At 38.9% G+C, this 20000-nt stretch overlaps 4 protein-coding genes across 6 annotated transcripts in view; 2 read left to right on the forward strand and 2 right to left on the reverse strand.

Annotated features, from left to right (window-relative positions):
* Positions 1-1890: 1890 nt before the first annotated feature.
* On the forward strand, positions 1891-2223 carry LOC138014081 (uncharacterized). The gene has a single exon (XM_068861109.1). It carries the CDS (start codon positions 1891-1893, stop codon positions 2221-2223), a length of 333 nt encoding a protein of 110 aa, XP_068717210.1.
* Positions 2224-5667: 3444 nt separating this feature from the next.
* LOC138060400 (hemagglutinin/amebocyte aggregation factor-like) lies at positions 5668-9725 on the reverse strand. Its single transcript, XM_068906162.1, has 5 exons — positions 9590-9725; positions 9068-9263; positions 8234-8456; positions 7411-7563; positions 5668-5859 (listed from the first exon to the last, which is right to left on the reverse strand). Exons 2-5 carry the CDS (start codon positions 9255-9257, stop codon positions 5796-5798), a joined length of 630 nt encoding a protein of 209 aa, XP_068762263.1. The 5' UTR covers positions 9258-9263; positions 9590-9725; the 3' UTR covers positions 5668-5795.
* A 5255-nt stretch (positions 9726-14980) lies between these two features.
* On the reverse strand, positions 14981-18233 carry LOC138060401 (uncharacterized). 2 transcript variants are annotated; one of them, XM_068906164.1, is made up of 2 exons: positions 17541-18233; positions 14981-17398 (listed from the first exon to the last, which is right to left on the reverse strand). In XM_068906164.1, exons 1-2 carry the CDS (start codon positions 18111-18113, stop codon positions 17273-17275), a joined length of 699 nt encoding a protein of 232 aa, XP_068762265.1. In that variant the 5' UTR covers positions 18114-18233; the 3' UTR covers positions 14981-17272. The 2 variants fall into 2 exon arrangements, with proteins under 2 accessions (XP_068762265.1, XP_068762264.1); XM_068906163.1 differs by having other exon boundaries at positions 14981-16201; positions 16348-18233.
* A 241-nt stretch (positions 18234-18474) lies between these two features.
* LOC138060403 (ribosomal L1 domain-containing protein 1-like) overlaps positions 18475-20000 on the forward strand; it is an 11988-nt gene continuing 10462 nt past the window's right edge. For both annotated transcript variants that reach the window (XM_068906165.1, XM_068906166.1), the window contains exons 1-2: positions 18475-18618; positions 18779-18921. In XM_068906165.1, coding sequence (XP_068762266.1) covers positions 18565-18618; positions 18779-18921 — 197 coding nt within the window. In that variant the 5' untranslated portion in view covers positions 18475-18564. The remainder of the gene's footprint in view (positions 18619-18778; positions 18922-20000) is intronic.

Consider the following 20000-nt stretch of genomic DNA (forward strand, 5'->3'; position numbering starts at 1 on the left):
TCCATTGTCACTCTTTGTCCCTTCTGCCACATGTTCCCAAGGGAGCTCTTGGAAAATTCGCCTCAGACGTTTTATCTCCCGCACTAGAGGAATTTACTGATGCCTTTCAGCCTGAAGGTCCCTTCTTGAAGACTGGAACAGTTCTTCTACAATAAAGAATATTTACAAAATCTCACTCTTCATGCTTCTGCGCTGCACATTTCAAGAAGGTTTGCGATTTCTATGGTACGCATTACATTAGAGGGGAGCTTTATGTGGAATTTGTAAAGAATGGTGTAATCACAACTGGAAAAGGTGGCGTATGACAACTGCAGACTGCAGTCTAAGCACCCATTTCAAATAGCGCTGATAAATCGTATTTAAGTCTAAACAATCTTTTCGTGAGGTAGTAGTCTTCCTATCACGGGCACAGCTTAAAAAACAAGTTTCTCTTAAAAAAAATTCATGTAGAAGATCCTGAGCATCCAGAATTTCTGCAACAAATATATTGCTGAAGAGAATCTTGTAACTGCCTACCAGTGAATCACCTCTTTTGTCTTGAAAGATGCAAAGACATTCGTGCAAACCAGCGGAAAAAAGATAAGGCGTTGCTCAAGAACAAAAGACACGAAGACTATGGAGACTATGGACTTATCGTGTGAATCAGCACGTAAATTAACAGTTGAGGTTACTACAACAGTATCTTAAACAGCATAAATTATCAGTGAAAGGAGTGAAAAATGACGAAATAACTGGAATAATGGCATACATCAAGCTATTAAACAAAGATTCTGATGGTATCCAGTATGATTCTATTCACCAGAATGACTATGAAGAACACAATGACATCGAGGCTTGTTTAAAGTAACTAATCAAATTGCAGGAAAATGAAAGACGAGGAAAGCCGTTGTGCAACTTTTCACGAAACGTCAAATTGGGTTTCCTTCATATTTAATCTTAGGCAAAGCTTAAGTCAAATCTGGCATCGGCTTTGACTTAACCTTTGACCCCGTCAAACGTATGGTCAAATACATTATCAGTTTGCTTATACCTTTGACCGTGGTAAAGGTTAAGTCAAATTTGTAACAACTTTGACTTCACGTTTGACGCGCGTCAAAGTTGAAGTCAAATCTGAAGACCTAGGTTTTGTGTATTCTTTTGTTATTTGCCAAAGGCGAAGACAAATACTATAGCATCGGTGTCTTCACGTTTGACGCGAGTGGTATGCAATCAATCTCAGGGAAGTAATATAATTTTTAAATGTCAAATAAATCCGGGACTGTAATGTTGAGGGAACAATAATGTGACATAATGTGTTGCCTGATGTCTCGCATAATTTTCTCCAAAACAGAGTTAGGTCATATGAGATTTGCACAAGGTATGTTAGCATGATGGTATTTCATTATACGTGAAAAAAAGCAACTCAGAGCAGCTATAAGCTACACACTGGTGGCTCAGTTGGTTGAGAATCGGGCTGCTGTGCGGGACATCGCGGCCTGATCAACCCACAGTCTTCAGGCAATGCAAGATCTACTGACAGCCTTTGCTGAAGCATCAAAGAGATTCGGACTAACGATCAACATCAAGAAAACAGAAGTTCTAATCCAAGACATCCATAACAAAAAGTTGAACCCTCGAGTGGTGCTCCTGGATGGTACCCCACTGGCAGAAGTAGACAAGTTCACCTACCTGGGCAGTACAATCTCCAACAACGGAACTATAGATGCAGAAATATCAAGAAGAATCCAATCGGCAGCGTCGGCCTTCGGAAAACTGAGAAGCCGTCTGTGGGACCAGAGAGGAATCCATCTGAAAACCAAGATGAAAGTTTACAGAGCAATTGTAATTCCAACACTTCTGTACAGCTCAGAAACTTGGACTCTCTACTGACGCTACATAAAGAGACTCGATATGGTACAACAGAGACATCTCCGCCAACTAATGGACACCTCGTGGAAAGACCATGTATCTAATTTTCAAGTACTGGATAGGGCAGGAATGCCCAGTGTTGAAGAAATGATCACCACGTGTCACCTTAGATGGACGGGACATGTTACACGCATGGAGAACAGTAGACTACCAAAGGCCGTCTTCTATGGAGAACTAAAAGAAGGCTCAAGAAAAGTTGGGGCACCGCGACTACGCTACAAAGACGCGTTCAAGAGGCATCTGAAGAACATTAATGAGTTAGAAAACTGGAGGGAAAAGGCCGAAGATCGAGTGACCTTAGGGGTAACTTTATGAAATATGGGACCATGTTAATGAGTAGAAACAAGAATGAGAGAGAAATAGAAATAGATCTTATCCTATCATAATATTACCATATTGGGTGTTAATATTGATAGGGCTCTGGATGCCTCAGCGCGCGTTACCTGCCATCTCTCACGGTATTCTCACATCACCCCTACGTTGGCTTTCTGTTGCCTCGCGGATCAGATTCAAGATCGCGCTCTTGGTTTGCAAAGGCTTCTCTCTATCTTGCATGACTGAGCTACTACACATCAAACCTCCGGGTCGCCACGCATTGCATACCGACGATCAACACTTGCTCTTGGTCCCACGATCTAAATGTAAAACACTTGGCGACCGTGCATTTGACGTCGCCGGACCACCGGTCTGGAATAGTCTGCCACTAGCAATTCGTAATTCAGCAAACGTAGATACATTCAAAGAGAATTTGGAAACTTTTTTATCTAGGCAAGCTATGATATGAACATTTTTAATAGCTTTTGAATTTTTATAGCTAGTCTATATAAACAAGAAATGTTATTCTACTTTTATTCAATTATATGATACATACAAAGCGCATTAGAATATTGTTATAACTTACAGCGCTATCCAAGTTCATTAAGTTAAGTTAACTTTTTTAATCAGCTAATCAACATAAGTCGAGAAGGCTAGTCAAAGGGTAGGGGTCGTTAGAAGGTTAAGGAATCTATTACCTATAAATTAAAACACAAAACTGCAACTCTATAGAGTGGTTTTCAATTGAGTGCCGAAAGTAATTAGATAATTACGTTGGTTTTGCATTACTTCACTCAGTGATTGGTTCAAAGTTCTCGCGCCACTTTTTCAACCAATCAGAAGTGAAACTAAAACCAATCGTAGCTCGCGCGTGCACATTTTCCCGCGCTTTGTGTCGGCTACGTGTTATTACTTCGAGTTTTGATTGGTTTACTGGATTGTCTCCGTTCTTTTTGATTGGCCAAAGTAATTACTTTGGTTTTGGTTTTACGACACTCGTTTGAAAACCGCTCTAAAGCTGCTACTCTCCTGCATCTATAACATATTGTAGTATTGTATGGAATTTTTGTAAGGCTATCGATTCTAGGAAACTCAACTCGAAAGGGTACACTGAGAGGAGTCTTTGGGCAATCTAAATTACCTACTTTGCGGAAATCATAGGAGGCTGCAAGATATAGCAATATTAATGTTTTAGGTCAAATAGGGGTTGTGTCCAGAGTACTTAGATTATTTTCGCATAATGAATTTAATTATAATCTAAGAACTAAGGAATTTGCAATTCCTAGAGTAAACACTATCCCTTAATCAATAGAAGACGTTTTCCGTGTTTCCATAGCCTCATCTAAACACGGGTGCGAGTTGGGAGAATTCGAGACAGTTATACAAACCCGAGACGTAGTCGAGGTTTTGCATAACTGTCTCGAATTCTCCCAACTCCCCTGAGTGTTTACATGAGGCTATGGAAACACGGAAAACAGTCCTCTATTGCTTTTAGAAAATAATTCTCAAAGATAATTCAAAAATTGAGCGAAAATGCTGGTGTTTTTACTTCTTGATTGAAACAGAGTTTATTCACACAAGCTCATATTTCCTACTAACCAATCAAAACGCAAGTCTGACAATACATAACCAATCAAACTTCGTGTGATGTCACAGCCGTGTTTCCATACTCTCATCTAAACACAGCTGTTGGCCAATGAGAGTGCGCGTACTTTCCTAATTATTTATAAAAGTTTTTGGAAACAGTCAGTCAGATATCTGGGACCAGTACTTAAATATTTTACGTTCCTAATATAAATTTCCCCAATCAAAGCATAACCATTGTTACCCAGAATCTCGCTCTTTCTGTGCCGTGCAAGCCACATAAACTTGGCAGAACTAGCAGTAATTTGGACCCACGAGCATGATGTGAGAGGCATGGGTCTATTCTCGATTCTACGTCACAAACTGCTTTCAAAGAAATTTTTCATTGCAAAGCAGTTTGTAACGTAAAATAGAGAACAGACCCATGCCTCTCATAGCTTGGACGTGGGTCCAAATTACTGCTAGTTTTGATAACTTTGGGTGTCTTGTCCAGCAGATAAAAAGCGAAATTTTGAGTAAAAGAATTAACACATGTTTGTTCTTGGTGGGGAGATTAATATTGTAGATGCAAAATGTTTGAGTTTAGGAGCACTTTAATTAAAAGTCGTGTATCTTGCTTTAAAAGCACTACAAAGGGCCCAGCACTTTTTCGCCAAAAACTATCGTTGAGTACCCTCAATATGAAGTGTTTTTGCCTTTTATGGTTATCATTATTATAGTTTAACATCAAGAAGGTATGCAATATACAATACAGCTCACAATAACAGAAAATGGAACAGACGGATTACTGAAGAAACTTCAACAGATTCTCAAATTTATGGGGACTGATTATCCAGAAATGTACGTAATCAAGAGAATAGACCATATTCATATTCTCAGTATTGGGCTGTGGAACTACAATTGTAGCTTGCAATGGACACTAACTCGGGGAAGTATTTGCATTTGAAAAGATTTCCCCGCTTTAGCCTCCATTGCAAGCTAGTTCCAGTCCAATACTGAAAATGCGAATTTAGTCTATTCTCTTGAACAAACTAGATGCATGCGTGATTTCAATAAGCGTCACGGAATGTCCTCTTGCTCTTTTCACCGACTTCAACTGACATCACTCGTGTCTCGGAATCAGCAGACAATTTACGTCACAAAGTGTACCCCAAATGCTGCTCCTCAAGTAAGGATAACCAGCAGCTGCATTTACCCTGATCTCAGAATAACGCCTGACCCTAACCTCTGCCTTATTAATGGAATAGGAAGCAAGGTCTTAAAATTAAAGGGACACTTCCCGTTGGATGTCACTGAAATTAGGTGTACATCTAATTACGCGCGTGAGGATTTTGCAAGAGTAGAAATAATCTTTATTCAGAAGTACTACGAGAAGCCCCCTACCTTTTTCCTACGGTGTTTTTTTTCTCCTAAACCCCTCCTCCCTCCCTCACACTTCCGTGATCCATACCAAAACCTATCCCACCCCCCCACTTTCAAACGTACTCCGCGGCCCCTGTCTTAGCAATCAGCTATTGAGGCCAGAGCCGTATTACTGCAGAAAGCTTTTTTTCATTCCACTGTTAGCACAATAACTACGTCTTCCCTATTGCCACGCAAAACGTTCTCCCAGCTTGCACCGTCAACGGGGTCTATAGTCCCCTCCCCCCTCCCCCGACCCTTCCCTCTTCACGGGCCCTGTCAGATCTTGGTGAGCGCTAACCAGTGATAAAGGTTTTAATATTAAGCGCGAATCATGCTTCAAGCAACTGGGCCCTGGTTGGTACATTAACAACAACGGGTAACGTCAGCTATATCTTCGCTATCATTGATCGCAAAATTACACTTTGAGGGTTCTAACAAAAGCACTAATGACACTTCAAAAGGCAAAGCTTCTTTATTTCAATTTCCCTTCACCATACAGTGGTTTTGCTGTCAAACTTGTCACGAATATCAGTATCCCCTTTAATGCTTCTTTGCTGTTAGCACTTGCGATTTTTAGGTCGACTTCATTTTTTCGTGCAATGGTCACTTTTGGTAAAACTGCAGATCTCAAACTTCCACCTCCGGTCCCTGTATAAGAAGAACCAAGTAAGTTTTGACAAAAACAATTGAAATATTTGTAAACATGCGAGGGATTGTTTCTGATCTCAGAAAGTCACATTTTAATGACGAACAAGACGATTCTGGGCATTAACTGTCATTATTTTTCAACTCCATCGCTTGTCCTTTCTTATTACTCTTCCACATTTTCTTGTCTTATAGTGTTGGAATTATACTGTGGTTTATAAGTATATAAGGTCCCTACTTGACCTTAAGGTGATTCCCTAGTATTGCACTGCGCATCCTGTTCTGTGCGTAACAGCGAAGGACATAGATGTTCCTATTAAGGCATTGCTAAGAGGCTTTTTGGTCAAATTTCATGGCTCTGTTCTGTTTTCTTTGTCTCACAAGTCTCAACGGATTTTTCTTAACAAAGCAATGTTTAAATTTAACCATAAAAACTCGTAGCCATGTGTGAATATTGATATATCGAAGGTGGCCAAAAACATTGCAGAATGGCGAACTTTCGTGCAGGAAACTTCGCTAGAAAGAAGAACAGCCGTTTTCAGAGCATGCATGGCAGTAAAGAGCAAAACGGGAAACTATTTAGACTCTCGCAAAACAAGAAGTCGATTGATAGCCTTGATGATGCTAAAGTGTCATTTCAGTCCGAGAGTGAAAGTGAAACCGCGCTATTGGGGAGACGTGTTGTGGAGGGGTCGAGCTTGGTTTGCTTTCTGTTTTCTTCTAAACGAGGTTGGTGACCTATCATTTTTTTGGCATAATTTTATTCTCTTACTCCTCCTCTTTGTGCTGTAAAAAAAATTTAAAAATTTACGTCAGAAAAAAAAGTTACAGGGAAAAAAAGTATTCGTAGCCATCACTCGTGGACACAAAATTGTCTCCTCGAGATCACGCACCCGAGGAATGTTTGTAGTCAGTGCCTTTTGAAAACGTGTGCCTGTGTCATAAAACAAATATTAAGTTATTCCTTTTGAGCAATACAGTACACCTGTTTTGTTATTTCAAGAATTACGTCAAAGCTGTGCTTCATGTTCCTGCAAAACGTAGATAGATGATGAAGTCGCAATGATTAAATTAGTAACTTGAGCAAGTTATATCTCGCAAACGAGCTTGGTGAACTATCCTTTTAACTGCACATTTCGAGTCACCATAATGTAGGGAACAATCGAGAAAAGTTTAAAGAAAATCTTACGACAACTTCTATTACTAAGGAATCACCTTAAAAGGTCCTATTTGAAGATACTGTGGTTTATAAGTATATAAGGTCCCTACTTGACCTTAAAAGGTCCTATTTGAAGATGACAGTGTAATAACGAACAAGACGATTCTGGGCATTAACTACCATTATTGAGCGGAACTGTAGTAAAAGTATCATGACTAGCTCTTGCACTTTTTCTTTCGGAAGATACTGTGATTTCAAGTTTATTTTTCCGTGAGACCCGCTGACTGTAAGGTCCCTAAGACATGCTGAGTATTCCCCAACAGGTCTAATATCTAGGTCGTGACTGACCTTTAAGGCAATACAGATGCTGAACAAAGCAATCTGGCAACACTTACTCATAGTGATTATGATGTGTGCTGTGAGCTCCCACCAAGTAATAGCCCGAAGGAACACTGTAGTTGATTTCTTGATCCCAGTTGTTCAGCAGGTTCGTGAATTTGCAGGTAGTTGCACAATAACCAGGCTTATGACAACAGCGAAACGAAAACCTAAAATAAAAATAGTATCCGAGAATTCCTTTGTGAAAGATTATACAAGGAGCATTAATTCGAATTTCTTCTGGAGCGACTTTTGATTTAGCGCCGCTGAACGGGCCTTCAAGTAAAGCAAGGCATATGTATGTTGTCGGTAAAATCCGTTCTCAGGTTGAATCAGTTTTTACCAAGGTGAAATTGGTGCTCCTTATTTTACATACAGTCTGTGAAAAAATTCGTTGGAACAGTACACGACTATACAGATCTGAAGCTTTTGCAGCTCACTTCGACTTCTGCTTTCTCGGAATGCACGAAACGGATTTGGTATCGAAAGAAGTTCAACTAAAACATCGCTCCGATTCAGAATCTAGGAATTCAGAAAACATTATTCTTTACCCTTTGGAAGGAGGAACAAGACGACAAAATCTCGATTTAGTGTTTAAAGCAGTGAAGGGTTTCGAAATTTGGCTTATCTGGTTCATTTTCAGGGAGTTTATATTAAAATGTGGGGAAGAAGGCTGGGCTAAAGGTTTCGGTTCGTAGAACTAGACCCTATTTCTTCACTTCTAAATAGGAAACAAATCTTAGGAGATTTTATCATTGTCTTTGTATCAAGAAAAGCACTATAAAAATTTTGGACAAAATTTCAACCAAGCCGCACATCTGAACGGCGGTCAATCCTTACTTGCGATCTTTATGGTGGCTACTGTAGGAGCTTCTGACCCCAGCGATAAAGCCATTGTGAGAGCATTTGAACGACAGGTCTCCATCATATGCGTTTACGTAGTTTGCTGTGTGAGAACAGTGTTTCTCTTGGTAGTTCATCGGACCATACGAGCATTGAAAGTAATGGATGCGATCTTCCTTGCAGTTTCGGTGGATGCTGCGCCAGCCTGTTATAGAGTAATCTATAATGGAGTAAAAACAAGTTGAGGTTATGAGGTTGTCAACATAAAGAATGTCCAGAAGATAAACGGGAGGATAAACGTGTTTGTTTTTAAGTGACAGTTTCAGTTGATGTCATCTTTGAGTTGAAAAGTTTGTTGTTCAAATTATTAAATTTGCATGATTTTTTTTTGGGTTTTTCATCCTTCATATTACCGACATTGTGCACAGTTCATTTGTTGCAAATAGTTTTTCATAAGAACGAGCAAGCTCATGATGATAATCTTCACTCCGACTGCTCTAATACTTCAAAAATGAATGATTCCTCTGAAAAGGTGGTACTTGGATATAAATAGCAAGCTATAGAAAAGCATTGATTTAGTAAAAAAAAAAAAAAATTGGACTTGTGAAACCCGTTCATGGCGTTCATGATTGGGATGGCCCTCCAAGCCCCACTCCATCTTTCGCCTAGTGCCAAGTACAGGTAATTTAGTTTCGAGACTCAAGGCATGCATGAAACAAAAAAAAAAATCCAATATGGTGATTTTTCTTTTTCAATTGAAATGCTCCTTGCGTTGCTTGCTAGAAATGAGTAGAAGAAATAACACCAGGAGATTATGGAATTGTCTCTTACTGTTTTGACACTTGAAATTGAAATACTGTTGCCACCCGTTGACCCATGCAACGCCTGCAGGGCGAGACGAGCTGCATCGACGTCGACGTCGACGACGAGTCCAAAAGGGGTTAGCTTCAGTAGCTGTAAAAAACAGAATCTCAAACGCAAGCACTAGCAGCAAAAAGAAAGCAAGTTTGTTTCCTTTCATGGTAATCTGAAAAGAAAAAGAAAAAAAGGCATATTTACAGAGGGCATCTATGGAAAACAGTGCATGGCTGTGAAAGTGTGGTATGGTTGAATCATTTCGGAATCACCAAGGTCAAATCCAGTTCAAATGCAAAAATACACCTCGGGCATTGTTAATCTCGCAAGCTACGAATAGCAGCCTGACCACTGTGTAACGCCGAAAAAACAAACGACACTATATCTGTTATGATTCTATGCCTCGAAGACTTCATGGGCAGGACAACGGTAGCTCATATTGAGACATATCTAGGGCTGCTTGAATTAAGCTCTGTTCAGCGATCCACACGTACACACCTGAACGACTGATTCGTTTCTTGGTCTCCAAGAGGCAAAAAAATGGTCGCGATTTCAGAACTAATTGATGTCCAGCAACGCCGAATCGAATGACCCGATGTTTCTAGAAGTCAGGCTTTTTTACTCCCTCTTTTCAATGCCAAAATGTATTTGACAGCCGAGTGAGATGACAAGTATCTATTTTCAGCTAGAGGAACATGTTAGAAACATGTTTTCTCAAACAGGATGAAGTAAGTTCCTTCGGATGGAAGTTATTGCTGACGTAAGTTTGTTTTTTACACAAAAGAAAGAGCGAGGCGAGACAGTTTTGTACCCGCCCAGCAAACGCCAAACCGGGCTCACCATGACTTATGGCGGTTTTTGTTGCCGGTCATCGTCACTCTAAGCAGGCCCTATTTATTGGAGGGAACATTATTATATAGGGCTCGTCACAACTACGGAAAAAAAAGCCCGAATTGTACCCCTTGAGCCAGTGCGCTCTTGATTGAATTGAGCCAATCATGTCAACAAACGAGTAAAATGTATCTTTAAAATAACACTTTCGAGCTAACATTTGTTCATTGTACACATTCTGTAATCCCTTATTGAACAAACGGCTTTTTGACCTTTCTGCAAGAACGAGTGAGAAAATGATTTCACTGTTCGCTATTGTTAATTTCAATGCAGTTAACAAAAGTTGGCGATTAACGGAAAGCGGTTGTCACAGTCAACGTATACTAACGATGTTCCAGGCAGTCCTAGACTAGGTAATGATTTGATATCATTTAATTTACAAAAATAGTTCAATTTTTTAAACAAGTTACGTTATTGTCACAGTAACATCCTTCAAACAAATACTAATGAACAGAAGCGACAATCTTCTGTAACAACCACTGCATGTACATTTAATTGACAGCATACACAATAAAGACAATAAAAAGTGAACATTTATTCTATTTACTGATCAATGAAGATATTTTGACGATGGGAGAATGAGGGTTTTGGTACCTCCTTGCAAATTAATTTAACGTAAATTAATAAGCTTTTGAACAAGCCCAGATTGTCACTTAGTTTCGGTAGATTTTGATCTTATTAAACTTTTTGTAATCGGCGATAACTCCAATCTAAACATTCAATTTTCGTTTAGGAATAAAAATGAACATTAATTTGCGACATGTAACTTGACATAAAATCATTTCATAGGATTAACGAGATTCCGTTACTTTGCTCGTGAAGTGTGAAGACGTTTGAGTTCTGTTTAATTGCAGATGAATTGAAAAGGTTCGAAGAACTAATTAATTAAATATGCACAAAAATTACAGGAAAAACGAGTAAAATGACTTAACAAATAACACGACTTTCTGTTGAATGAAAGAGGTTCGATTTCTCAAGGTTAACTGACCGTCTTGAAGAAAACTACCCAAATGGTCAAAAGCTCATCTCGGTTGAACAGAAGGAGTCGAATAGTTGATAGTACATAATTTGAAGTAAAATTCAATGATAGAGTTAGTTTCCACGAAAGGTTCTATCAAACGGTGGTGAAATCACGGTAGTCAAGGGCGTGCTTATTATTCACGAAATAAGAGAGCGATGGTGTAAATATTTGCTCAGTGATGATGGCCGAGTCAAGTTTCGGAATTTCTATTTTATGTGACTACACCATCCGGCAACGAAAACCTCCTTTCAAACTATGGGATTTTGGACCATCTTAAATATTTTGCGATTTTAACTAGAGTAGGACACACGTCCGCACGGGTTTTGATTTCTTACAATTTAATGGCAAGACAGAAAAACAAGAAGGCCATATGGATAATCTGAAGGAATAAATCACCAAAGAAATGATACCAAAACCTGAAAATATAAATTCTATAAAATATACTCAACACCCATATGTATGTGTTTATATAATAACCCAATATATTCACGGATTTTGATTGGTTTTTGCCTATGATCAATTAGAGGACAGATACACGATTGACGTCATCAGCCGAAGGGAAAAAAATTTTTTTTTCAAAATGGCGGAAAATTTTGAAACTTTGGAAAATATTTTGCCGGACTGGGCGAACGAGAAGATAGAAAAAACTCTTGTCGAGGCTGTTGATAAATTCCAAAAGGAAGAAGAAGAAAAGACACGTTTCTACGTGGAGAATGACTTGGAAAAAATTCTGGAGCAATCTCAGTCGCTCGCGACAAAACGAAACACAAAATGGGTCGTAAAATTATTTCAAGGTAACAAACAATTTTTTTGCTTCGCATTTAAGTAACACAAAAAGCAGAAATTTAAAGAAACTGATTTATTAGACAATTTCAGCACTATACAGTCTCAAAATAATTGTTTACACAGATTGGTGTCAAGCAAGAAGCATCACAACACCTCTCCTTAAAATGAATACAGCAAAATTAGACTTAAACCTAGCAAGGTTTTACGTCGAAGCGAGAACGAAAAAAGGTGAAGAATACAGTCGCTCGGCACTTCTTGGTTTTCGGAATTCAATTGAAAGATACCTAAACAACAATGGGCGTACAGTGAAAATTTCAAGGAACCAAGTGTTTCAAAAGAGTAACAAAATTCTGGACGCGAAGCTACGAATCAACCGCCGCGCCGGCAAGGAAAACGTTCAACATAAACCAGTTATCGTACCTTCAGACTTCGCAAAGATAAGAGCCAGCATAAATTATGGACTGTGCTAATTAATAGTAATCTCCTGTCCCGAGTCTTAACCCCAAACTAAAACTATTTCATTTCGAAATTCCTTACACTTGTCTTACAAGAGTCAATAGAGAACTTAAACACCCTACGTTTTTGAGAGGCTGGCGGCAACCGGAAGTGAGCAGTTTTAACTTGTCTTCACACAACCGCATTTGTATTGCTAAGTATCTTTTCTCCATTTGAGATGATTAGTTCAAAAATCGGATACACTACTGTCATGGAAGACGAAATGTTCACTTCCGGTTGCTGAACGCATCTCAGAAAAGGTTTCACAACGGATGTCCTTTGGTGATGGTTCCAAATGCTAATAATTAAGTGAAAAAAGACTATGAATAGTCCAGTACATCTGTTGTTGGATAATTCTTTTTCAAATGACAACATATCATAATTCCTAAAGAAATAATGGTTAGCTTAGATAGAGAAAAATATTCACCACTGTTGAAGGCTCACGTCGTAGTCAACAACCTAAATTTAATTTAGCCCGTTGCTGATTGACAGTGTAGAAATGAAGAAGAAATGCGGCACGTGCCATACTCTTGTTATGTGACGTTGTTGCCAGACTTTCTAATGCGGTGTTAGTCAACGGCAAAGAATAAAATTTGCGCTTTACAAAACCTTTATTAGCTTTTGAGATATAATTTCATTTCTTGCTTGTTAGCTAGCTACGAGTACCAAGTACTTTATATATATTCTAACTTCTAAAAAGAGAGAATTTAGGATAAGAGAATTTTCAGGCTTTTCTTACCAGCTGCAACCTGCGTGAAAAAAACAGTATCACCCTCGAATCCCTTTATGGCCAATACGCTATGACCTGCTAACATCCTAAAAGTTAGCTATTTCATTCAAAACACCGCCTTCAAATGATGTCGCTGTCGAATAAAGGCCGAAGGCGCTACAACTTTTTAAAATTAAAGCAGTGTGGCGCTCTATTAAGACATTCTCAAGTACAGCTCGAGCTGTGGGGCATGACTCATCTAAACGAGTCATGACGAGTCTCTTTCTCTTCAGTCTCCAAATACAGACAGTGAACGTTCTGGCAAAGAAAATTATCAAACCAAAATAAGTTATATATGCAATGTATCAGCGGTTGATCCTTTAACGGGCACCGGGTACCAACCGACCGGATGTCTTAACATTTGCCAGAATTCAGAACCTAAAGCGCGTTTAGTGAGTTTGTAGCTTCCCTACAAATATTTATCAGTACGGATCTTCTGGGGAACTTCAGGTCTACAGAAATTTCAGTAGGTGGCTTTTTTTGCCTCATCCGAAAGTTCCAGCAATCGTGACGGGTCTGATCCAAAACTGTACATTACGCAGCCTTCTTTTTCCCTCGAGAAATTTAGAGGGCGTTGACTTAAAATGCGATTCTCAAACAAACTTTGGCGAAAATGATAGAAGTTATAAATAGTCAATGACTATTACTTTGCTCAGTAAAATTCTGGCTCCGCGTTCTTCAACCTGGTTTCGAAATGTCTACTCACTCTTCACCACTTTCCGATTATATGTCTTAAGTCTAAGGGTGCGTTCGATTGACCGTATTCCGGAATAGGAATACATGTACATGGAATATAAGTTAGAAATCCTTCGTTTTTACGGAGATTCACATTAAAATTGTCAAACAACTACAATGCTATTTCAAACACATTTTTATTATCCTTGCTACTTCAAAACGCGCCAAACATACCGTATTAATCATCACTCCTCATATTCTTATTCCGCAATAGGGTCAATCGAACGCGTCATAAGTCTATAATCTAGGCAAACTTCTTTCCAAACAGATATTTACCGAAATTACTAGTCGGGTGCCCCTCTCATTTAAACCCCCGACCGGTAGATTCAGTTGGTTAAGTATCGGAGTGAGAAAATGCTGCCTTTGTAATGACATCTGCAAATGGTTAGGCTTTCTAGTCTTCTCGGATAAAGGACGATAAACCGTAGGCCCTCAATGTCCATAGCCCTACGAGACGTAAAAGAACCCACACACTATTCATCGAAGAGTAGGGACAGTAGGGCATTGTGGTCTGTCCTATGTGGTATAGCTACATGTAACTAAGTTGAACTCCTAATATAAAATAAGAGGGCATCCTGATTTAGGAGTATCCTATTAACTCATTAAACTAATGATAGGATACGTATTTCTTCAAAAAGATCTTTGTTCATTTTGTTCGTGAAATGAAATAGGTTTTGGACTGAATAAAAACCGTACTTTTCATTCAATCAAGTAAACTTAGTGCTCTCTCGCATACATATAATATATAGTAACTACGAGGCTGATTTCTTTGCGAATATTTCCTTATACTGTCCGAAGCATTTCGTCATTCACCAGGACACAGAAATGTTTGGAGTGCAGGTTAGGGAAAAATGTTCAGAAACGAGGCTACTCGTTACTTCTCAACTGTTCCTTTTGAAAGCTCCCACTGCTCCCAGAGTTTTGTATGGGTATAGTGCATTGAGTCGCCACGCCCAAACTTTGGAAATCCAAGCCATATGAAATTATAACTGCTAAAAAATTTAATCATTTTAAGTCAAAACTGAAGATTTATTTATTTCGTATCGCATGTTTTTATGACCAGTAATGGCAGATGTGCTTATTGATAAGTGCTTTACATTCATTGTACACCATTAGTTTTTGTTCTGTTGTCTTGAAACAGAAAGAAAAGATTCAGTGCTGTATTGATATCGAACACGAGATTCTTGAAGTACAAAGGTACTCTTTTAATTCAAATCATGTAAATTAAGGGTAACATGAATATAAAGAAATTATTAAAATAACGAGCACGTTTTGGACAGCTGTCATCTTAAAAAGCAAGGTTCATAGTCGGCGAATGACAGCTTGAAAACCAATAAAGAATTAAAATGTACCCGAAGATGTTTGAGGTAGCTTGACTATTTGAAACATCTTCTAAAAAGCAAATGCCAAACTCAAAGCAAAGAAAAAGGCTGTTTGGGAAAACCTTAATTATCAGAAGTGATTACTTAACAGCAACCATCTTTTGAACAAGTGTTTACCGTTTCTCTTAAAACACACGTTTAACTCTCAGTGAGATCAGCAGTTTAATTTTTATTACCCTCAAATACCCTAACAGACAACTAAGAAGGCAAAAAAAAAAAAAAAAAAATTGATGAACAGGGGGAATACATTCTCTTGGATCACCTTGTAGGCTTGTGTTAATGCATTGACCCCTGGGAGTGAGAATTTACTCATTTTACTCAGTCTAATGTAGGGTCTGTCAGATTATGCTCGAAAAATCGGGTATTATGCTTTCGGGCGTCACCCGGCCATAAAACCAGGGTATTATGCTCAAAATTATGCTGGGCTGGAGGTTTAATGCTCAAATTATGGCGGACTAAAATGACACTTCCACCCCACCCCCCCATAGGCCGTACCTATTAAATAAATATACCTAGTCTTTCATTCTTGAAAGAAATGTTAAACATTTGACGAGCAAGTGAAAGATGGGAAATTGTGAGGCATTGAAAGCCTTACTATATGTCTTTCAACCAGATGAACCTGCATTTGATCAGCCAAAATGCACTGGGTACGAGTCTAAGGTATGAAGTTCCTAAAATAATCCTGCTTTTATCAATTTTGTACATTCTAAGTGAATTGCTGGCAAAATTTCCATACACTTCTCCCAGTTTTCAGAAACGACAGAATTATGTGGCAAAAATATTAGTGATGAAATGGTATATGAAATGAATCACTTGAAAAATATTAGTATTATGCCCCCATTATGCCTGATGCTCCAGATATGGTATTACAGTGTATGCTCAAAATTATACCGGCGTAATCCGACAGACTCTAGTCTAATGCCAGATGATTTTACCCAATAACTGAGGGCGTTCTAGGGCGCTTTAGGAGTGAATGGGATTATTAATGGTCTGCAAACTGTTCTTTTGAGTTTGCATATTCTTGTAAGGTCCTACTATGTAAATCTTATACTTTTTTGAGCCTAGGGGATACGTTGCAATTGGGGCTCCGCCCTGTTCGTCTCTCCGGTCACGTCATACTGCTGTTATGATAATGTATGTATTTTGTGGTGACAAATCTCAATAAACTAAACTAAACAAAGTTTCAACCTGAGTTCACTCCATTGCACCTTCAACAAAATTTGCCGCAAAGTTTGAAAATTGTTCTTTAGTTATTGCTGTATGTGGAACAGGGATGATGCTAGAACCTAACTACATTGTGGATTGCTGTCCCAAAGAATCGACTGCGTTTGTCTCTGAAAGGGTTTAGTTTTTTTCCATAGTATAGGAACATGACACCTTTGCAACAAAAAAAGATTGACTAAAACCTGATCTGGATCATCAATAATCTTACATAGCATAAGTTTTGACATCTGAGTCCTCAACTCTAACCCATTGCCTCTAAATTCACTTAAATTGTTGCTGGCCCCAAGGGTAGCAAAATGATAAAATTAGAGTTTAAAACTATTTCTTTCCACGGAAAATTCAGTATCATACGTCTCTGTTCTATACAATAGGACTACCTGTGGTAATTAATAATAACTTGTCTCTGGCTCATTGACAGACTGAGATTCTTCTTCTTTGCACCGACTACCTAGGTCAAATTGTTATGCTTGGGAACATTCTTGTCCCCAGAGGTTGTGATTCACTTGGTCAGTACCAAAACTCACCACCTTGGGCAGGTTCCAAAATACCAGCAGACATTTGTGGGGGCTAATTTTGAGTAACTGCTGCAAACTTCCTTGTATGGGACAAACCAGTTGTGACTAAAAGTATGTTGGTGCTATTTGAGGAACAGAATGACCTGGGGCAGAAATCAGTGTACCCATGGAAACCAATTTCATCACCAAAATTAGAGATTTACTTGCCCTTATCAGTGCCTGTTGTGATATTTTCCCATGCACTATTTTCTAAATGTCAACCTTCATCTAGTTCTTTGAGGAAATTTCTCCAGCCACACCAGCTGCACTCGATGATCATGGTAGCTAGGGCCCGTGGTTGCCTATTGTGTTTCTCCCTTGCATCTACCAGTGCTTGCTTGTAATCATCTTTACAGGATTTGGTCCACACATTATAGATGGGTGTTGGGAATGGTGTGAATGACGACAGCACGTAGCTGCCAAGGATACGGCATAGTCTACCATTTCCATCTGAAAATGGATGCAGATCGAGAAGTTCAAAAAGCAACCAGGCACATAATTTGAAGAAATTGTAATAGTCTTTTTCTTCGTTGAGTCCATGTTTGCTGCAGGCATCGAATAAAAAATTATATTTGTCAAGTAATTTATTCACCTCATTTTTTACATCTTCGTGCTGTGGATATTCGTACATTTTTCCCTTAAATTCCGTTACTCTTCTTTTTCCACTCATTTGCCCAGGCTTCGTTTGATTCTTCTTTGATGGTGGAATGCCTTGTAAAATAAGTTTGTGAGTTTCTTCCAATAAGCTGGCTTCCAAGAGCCCATAATCACTCGGACTTTCTTTCCCTGTTATCTCAAGCAAAGACAAATAAGCGCTTTCTAAGTTCATGGTTTCCCTTTCTTCGATTGATTGGGAACGTTTCAAGAGATGCGCGGGACTCCTGAGAATATTAAAGGTTTCTTCGACAGTTAAGACCCCATGCTCTTCTTCTTTGTTAACATGAGTGATAAACTCGAGTAAAAACTTGTCTTTCACCTCTTCAACCAGCTTCTTGTCATAGTTATTCTCTCCTTGCTTCCACCTCTTATGATTCTTCATGATATCAGAAATCATTTCTTCAACCGTCTCAATTTGCCCTTCCTGTGTACGCCATGTTGGGTTTTCTAACGCGTCGAAATTAATTTCATACAAGATATCGAGAGGATAACCAACTTCTTTAGCCATGTTGAAAAGTTTCACAACTAAAACGAAATTTGACGACAAGGTTGGACGATTTCAATGGTTGCTAAAATACGTTAAAAAGTCGCGCTCAAAGTGATCAAATTTGCTAAAAGCAGGCCTGACGTGTCGGCCTGACGTCAGAAAGAAACAAAAGACGTAGGTTCGTCCAAAGTGGCTAACGAGGGAGGAGAGGGTTGCTACTAATGGACACGCAAACTACAATCGTCGTCAAAAATCCTTGAAACACCCCCTTCCCCTGGACAGTGTTGAGATGATATTTTACTGTTTGACTGGCTGCAACAACATTGAAAAAGGGAGGGGGACGAATACGGTGCGAGAATGTTCAAATTTCAAGGTTTTTGTCGAAGACGTACAGGGGAGGGGAAGACTTTCCCGGCGAGGCAAACCTCGTCATGTAGTAATCGTCAATCTTCGCAGCACATGTTCTTTCAACATGGTGGACTCCAGAAGGAAACCAGTTCGTGAGAGCCAGTTGGAGACAAAACAGGTTTAACAGTGATTTAACACTCATAAGAACAACTTTATCTCGTGGGATCTTTTCTCTTGCTTCTAAAATCATGGATTTTTGTGAAACGATTTAGATATTAATTTGTTAATTTTTTTGTCGATTTAAGCTTACGCGTGTATTCGTTGGTGTATCTTTTAAGGTCAAACTTGCAATTCCAGCTCTTTTGAAGTATGTTGACACGAAAAAGGGGAAGCAGTTGAACCTGTTAGATGAACATGACAATATTCAACTAATTATAGCATTGAAGAAAATTCCTAGCCGAGACAAGAAACCGCGAAAAATGTAAGTGATCAGCTGTGCATTATATCAGGACGTTACAAATCGATAATTTCGATGCTCGATAAAATCGATCGTAATCGACATTTTTCGATACTAATCATTCGATTAATATCGGAAATCGATAACAGAGTTTTTTGTGATTATCGATTTTGATCGATTTTATCGATTTTCGTAATTACAGTTCGATTTCAATCGATTTCCATCAATTTATATCGAAAATATCGATTTTGCCAGAGGAACTAAGGCGAAGAAGAAGACATGTATCACGTATTGCCAAAGAAACGGAAATCTGTGGAAATAGCTGGACTCCCGTGTGTATTGGCTAATTAGATATCGATCGTAGGCTTGATTTCCGCCGCTCTCTCTCATGCGGTTTACATTCCTCCCCGAAAAGAGACGGTTGGACTCGTGAACAGCAGCTGGGAATCGAGCTTGTGCAGAAACGAAATTCATTCAGCGATAGGTTTCCGTTGGTGGAGGCACGCCATGTTTTGAGCAGTTCACAGCGTATACATGTTTAAACTGATCTAAACAGTGTGTGGTCTTCGCTCGAGCTGCAGGGGGTTAAAAATTTCCCCGAATGACTTATCTCAGATTTATGGCCAGGAGCGGAAGAGGATTTGCGGTAAGACAAAACCCTTACTTTGGAGTTGACCTATTCTCTCGGCCGAGTAAACCGATATGATCGATAATCTGCGCCTAAATCTTGGGGTTGATCTCTCATACACCAGTCAATTTTTGTGATTATCGATATTTATCGATTATTCTAGCTAATCGATGAACAATTATCGAGTATTATTGAGTAATATCGAGTAATCGATTAGTTTCCGATGATCGATTTCTATCGATTTGTAACGTCCTGATTATATATACTGTACATCAACTTGCAATATTATTGCTCTTGCAGTATGACATAACTCTCTACAGTTTTTGAAAGTTGATGAAACTTCAGACGATTTTACTCGTCAATGGGGAACCCCTGGGAGTCAATGGGTTAAGCATGGAAGAAAATCTTGTAATTGTTGGTGCTCAAAACAAATCATTAAATATTTTTTGTTAATAGATTTTTATAATAATTTTTT

Source organism: Montipora capricornis, chromosome 8 (assembly GCF_036669925.1).
Source record: "Montipora capricornis isolate CH-2021 chromosome 8, ASM3666992v2, whole genome shotgun sequence".
Taxonomy (NCBI): domain Eukaryota; kingdom Metazoa; phylum Cnidaria; class Anthozoa; order Scleractinia; family Acroporidae; genus Montipora; species Montipora capricornis.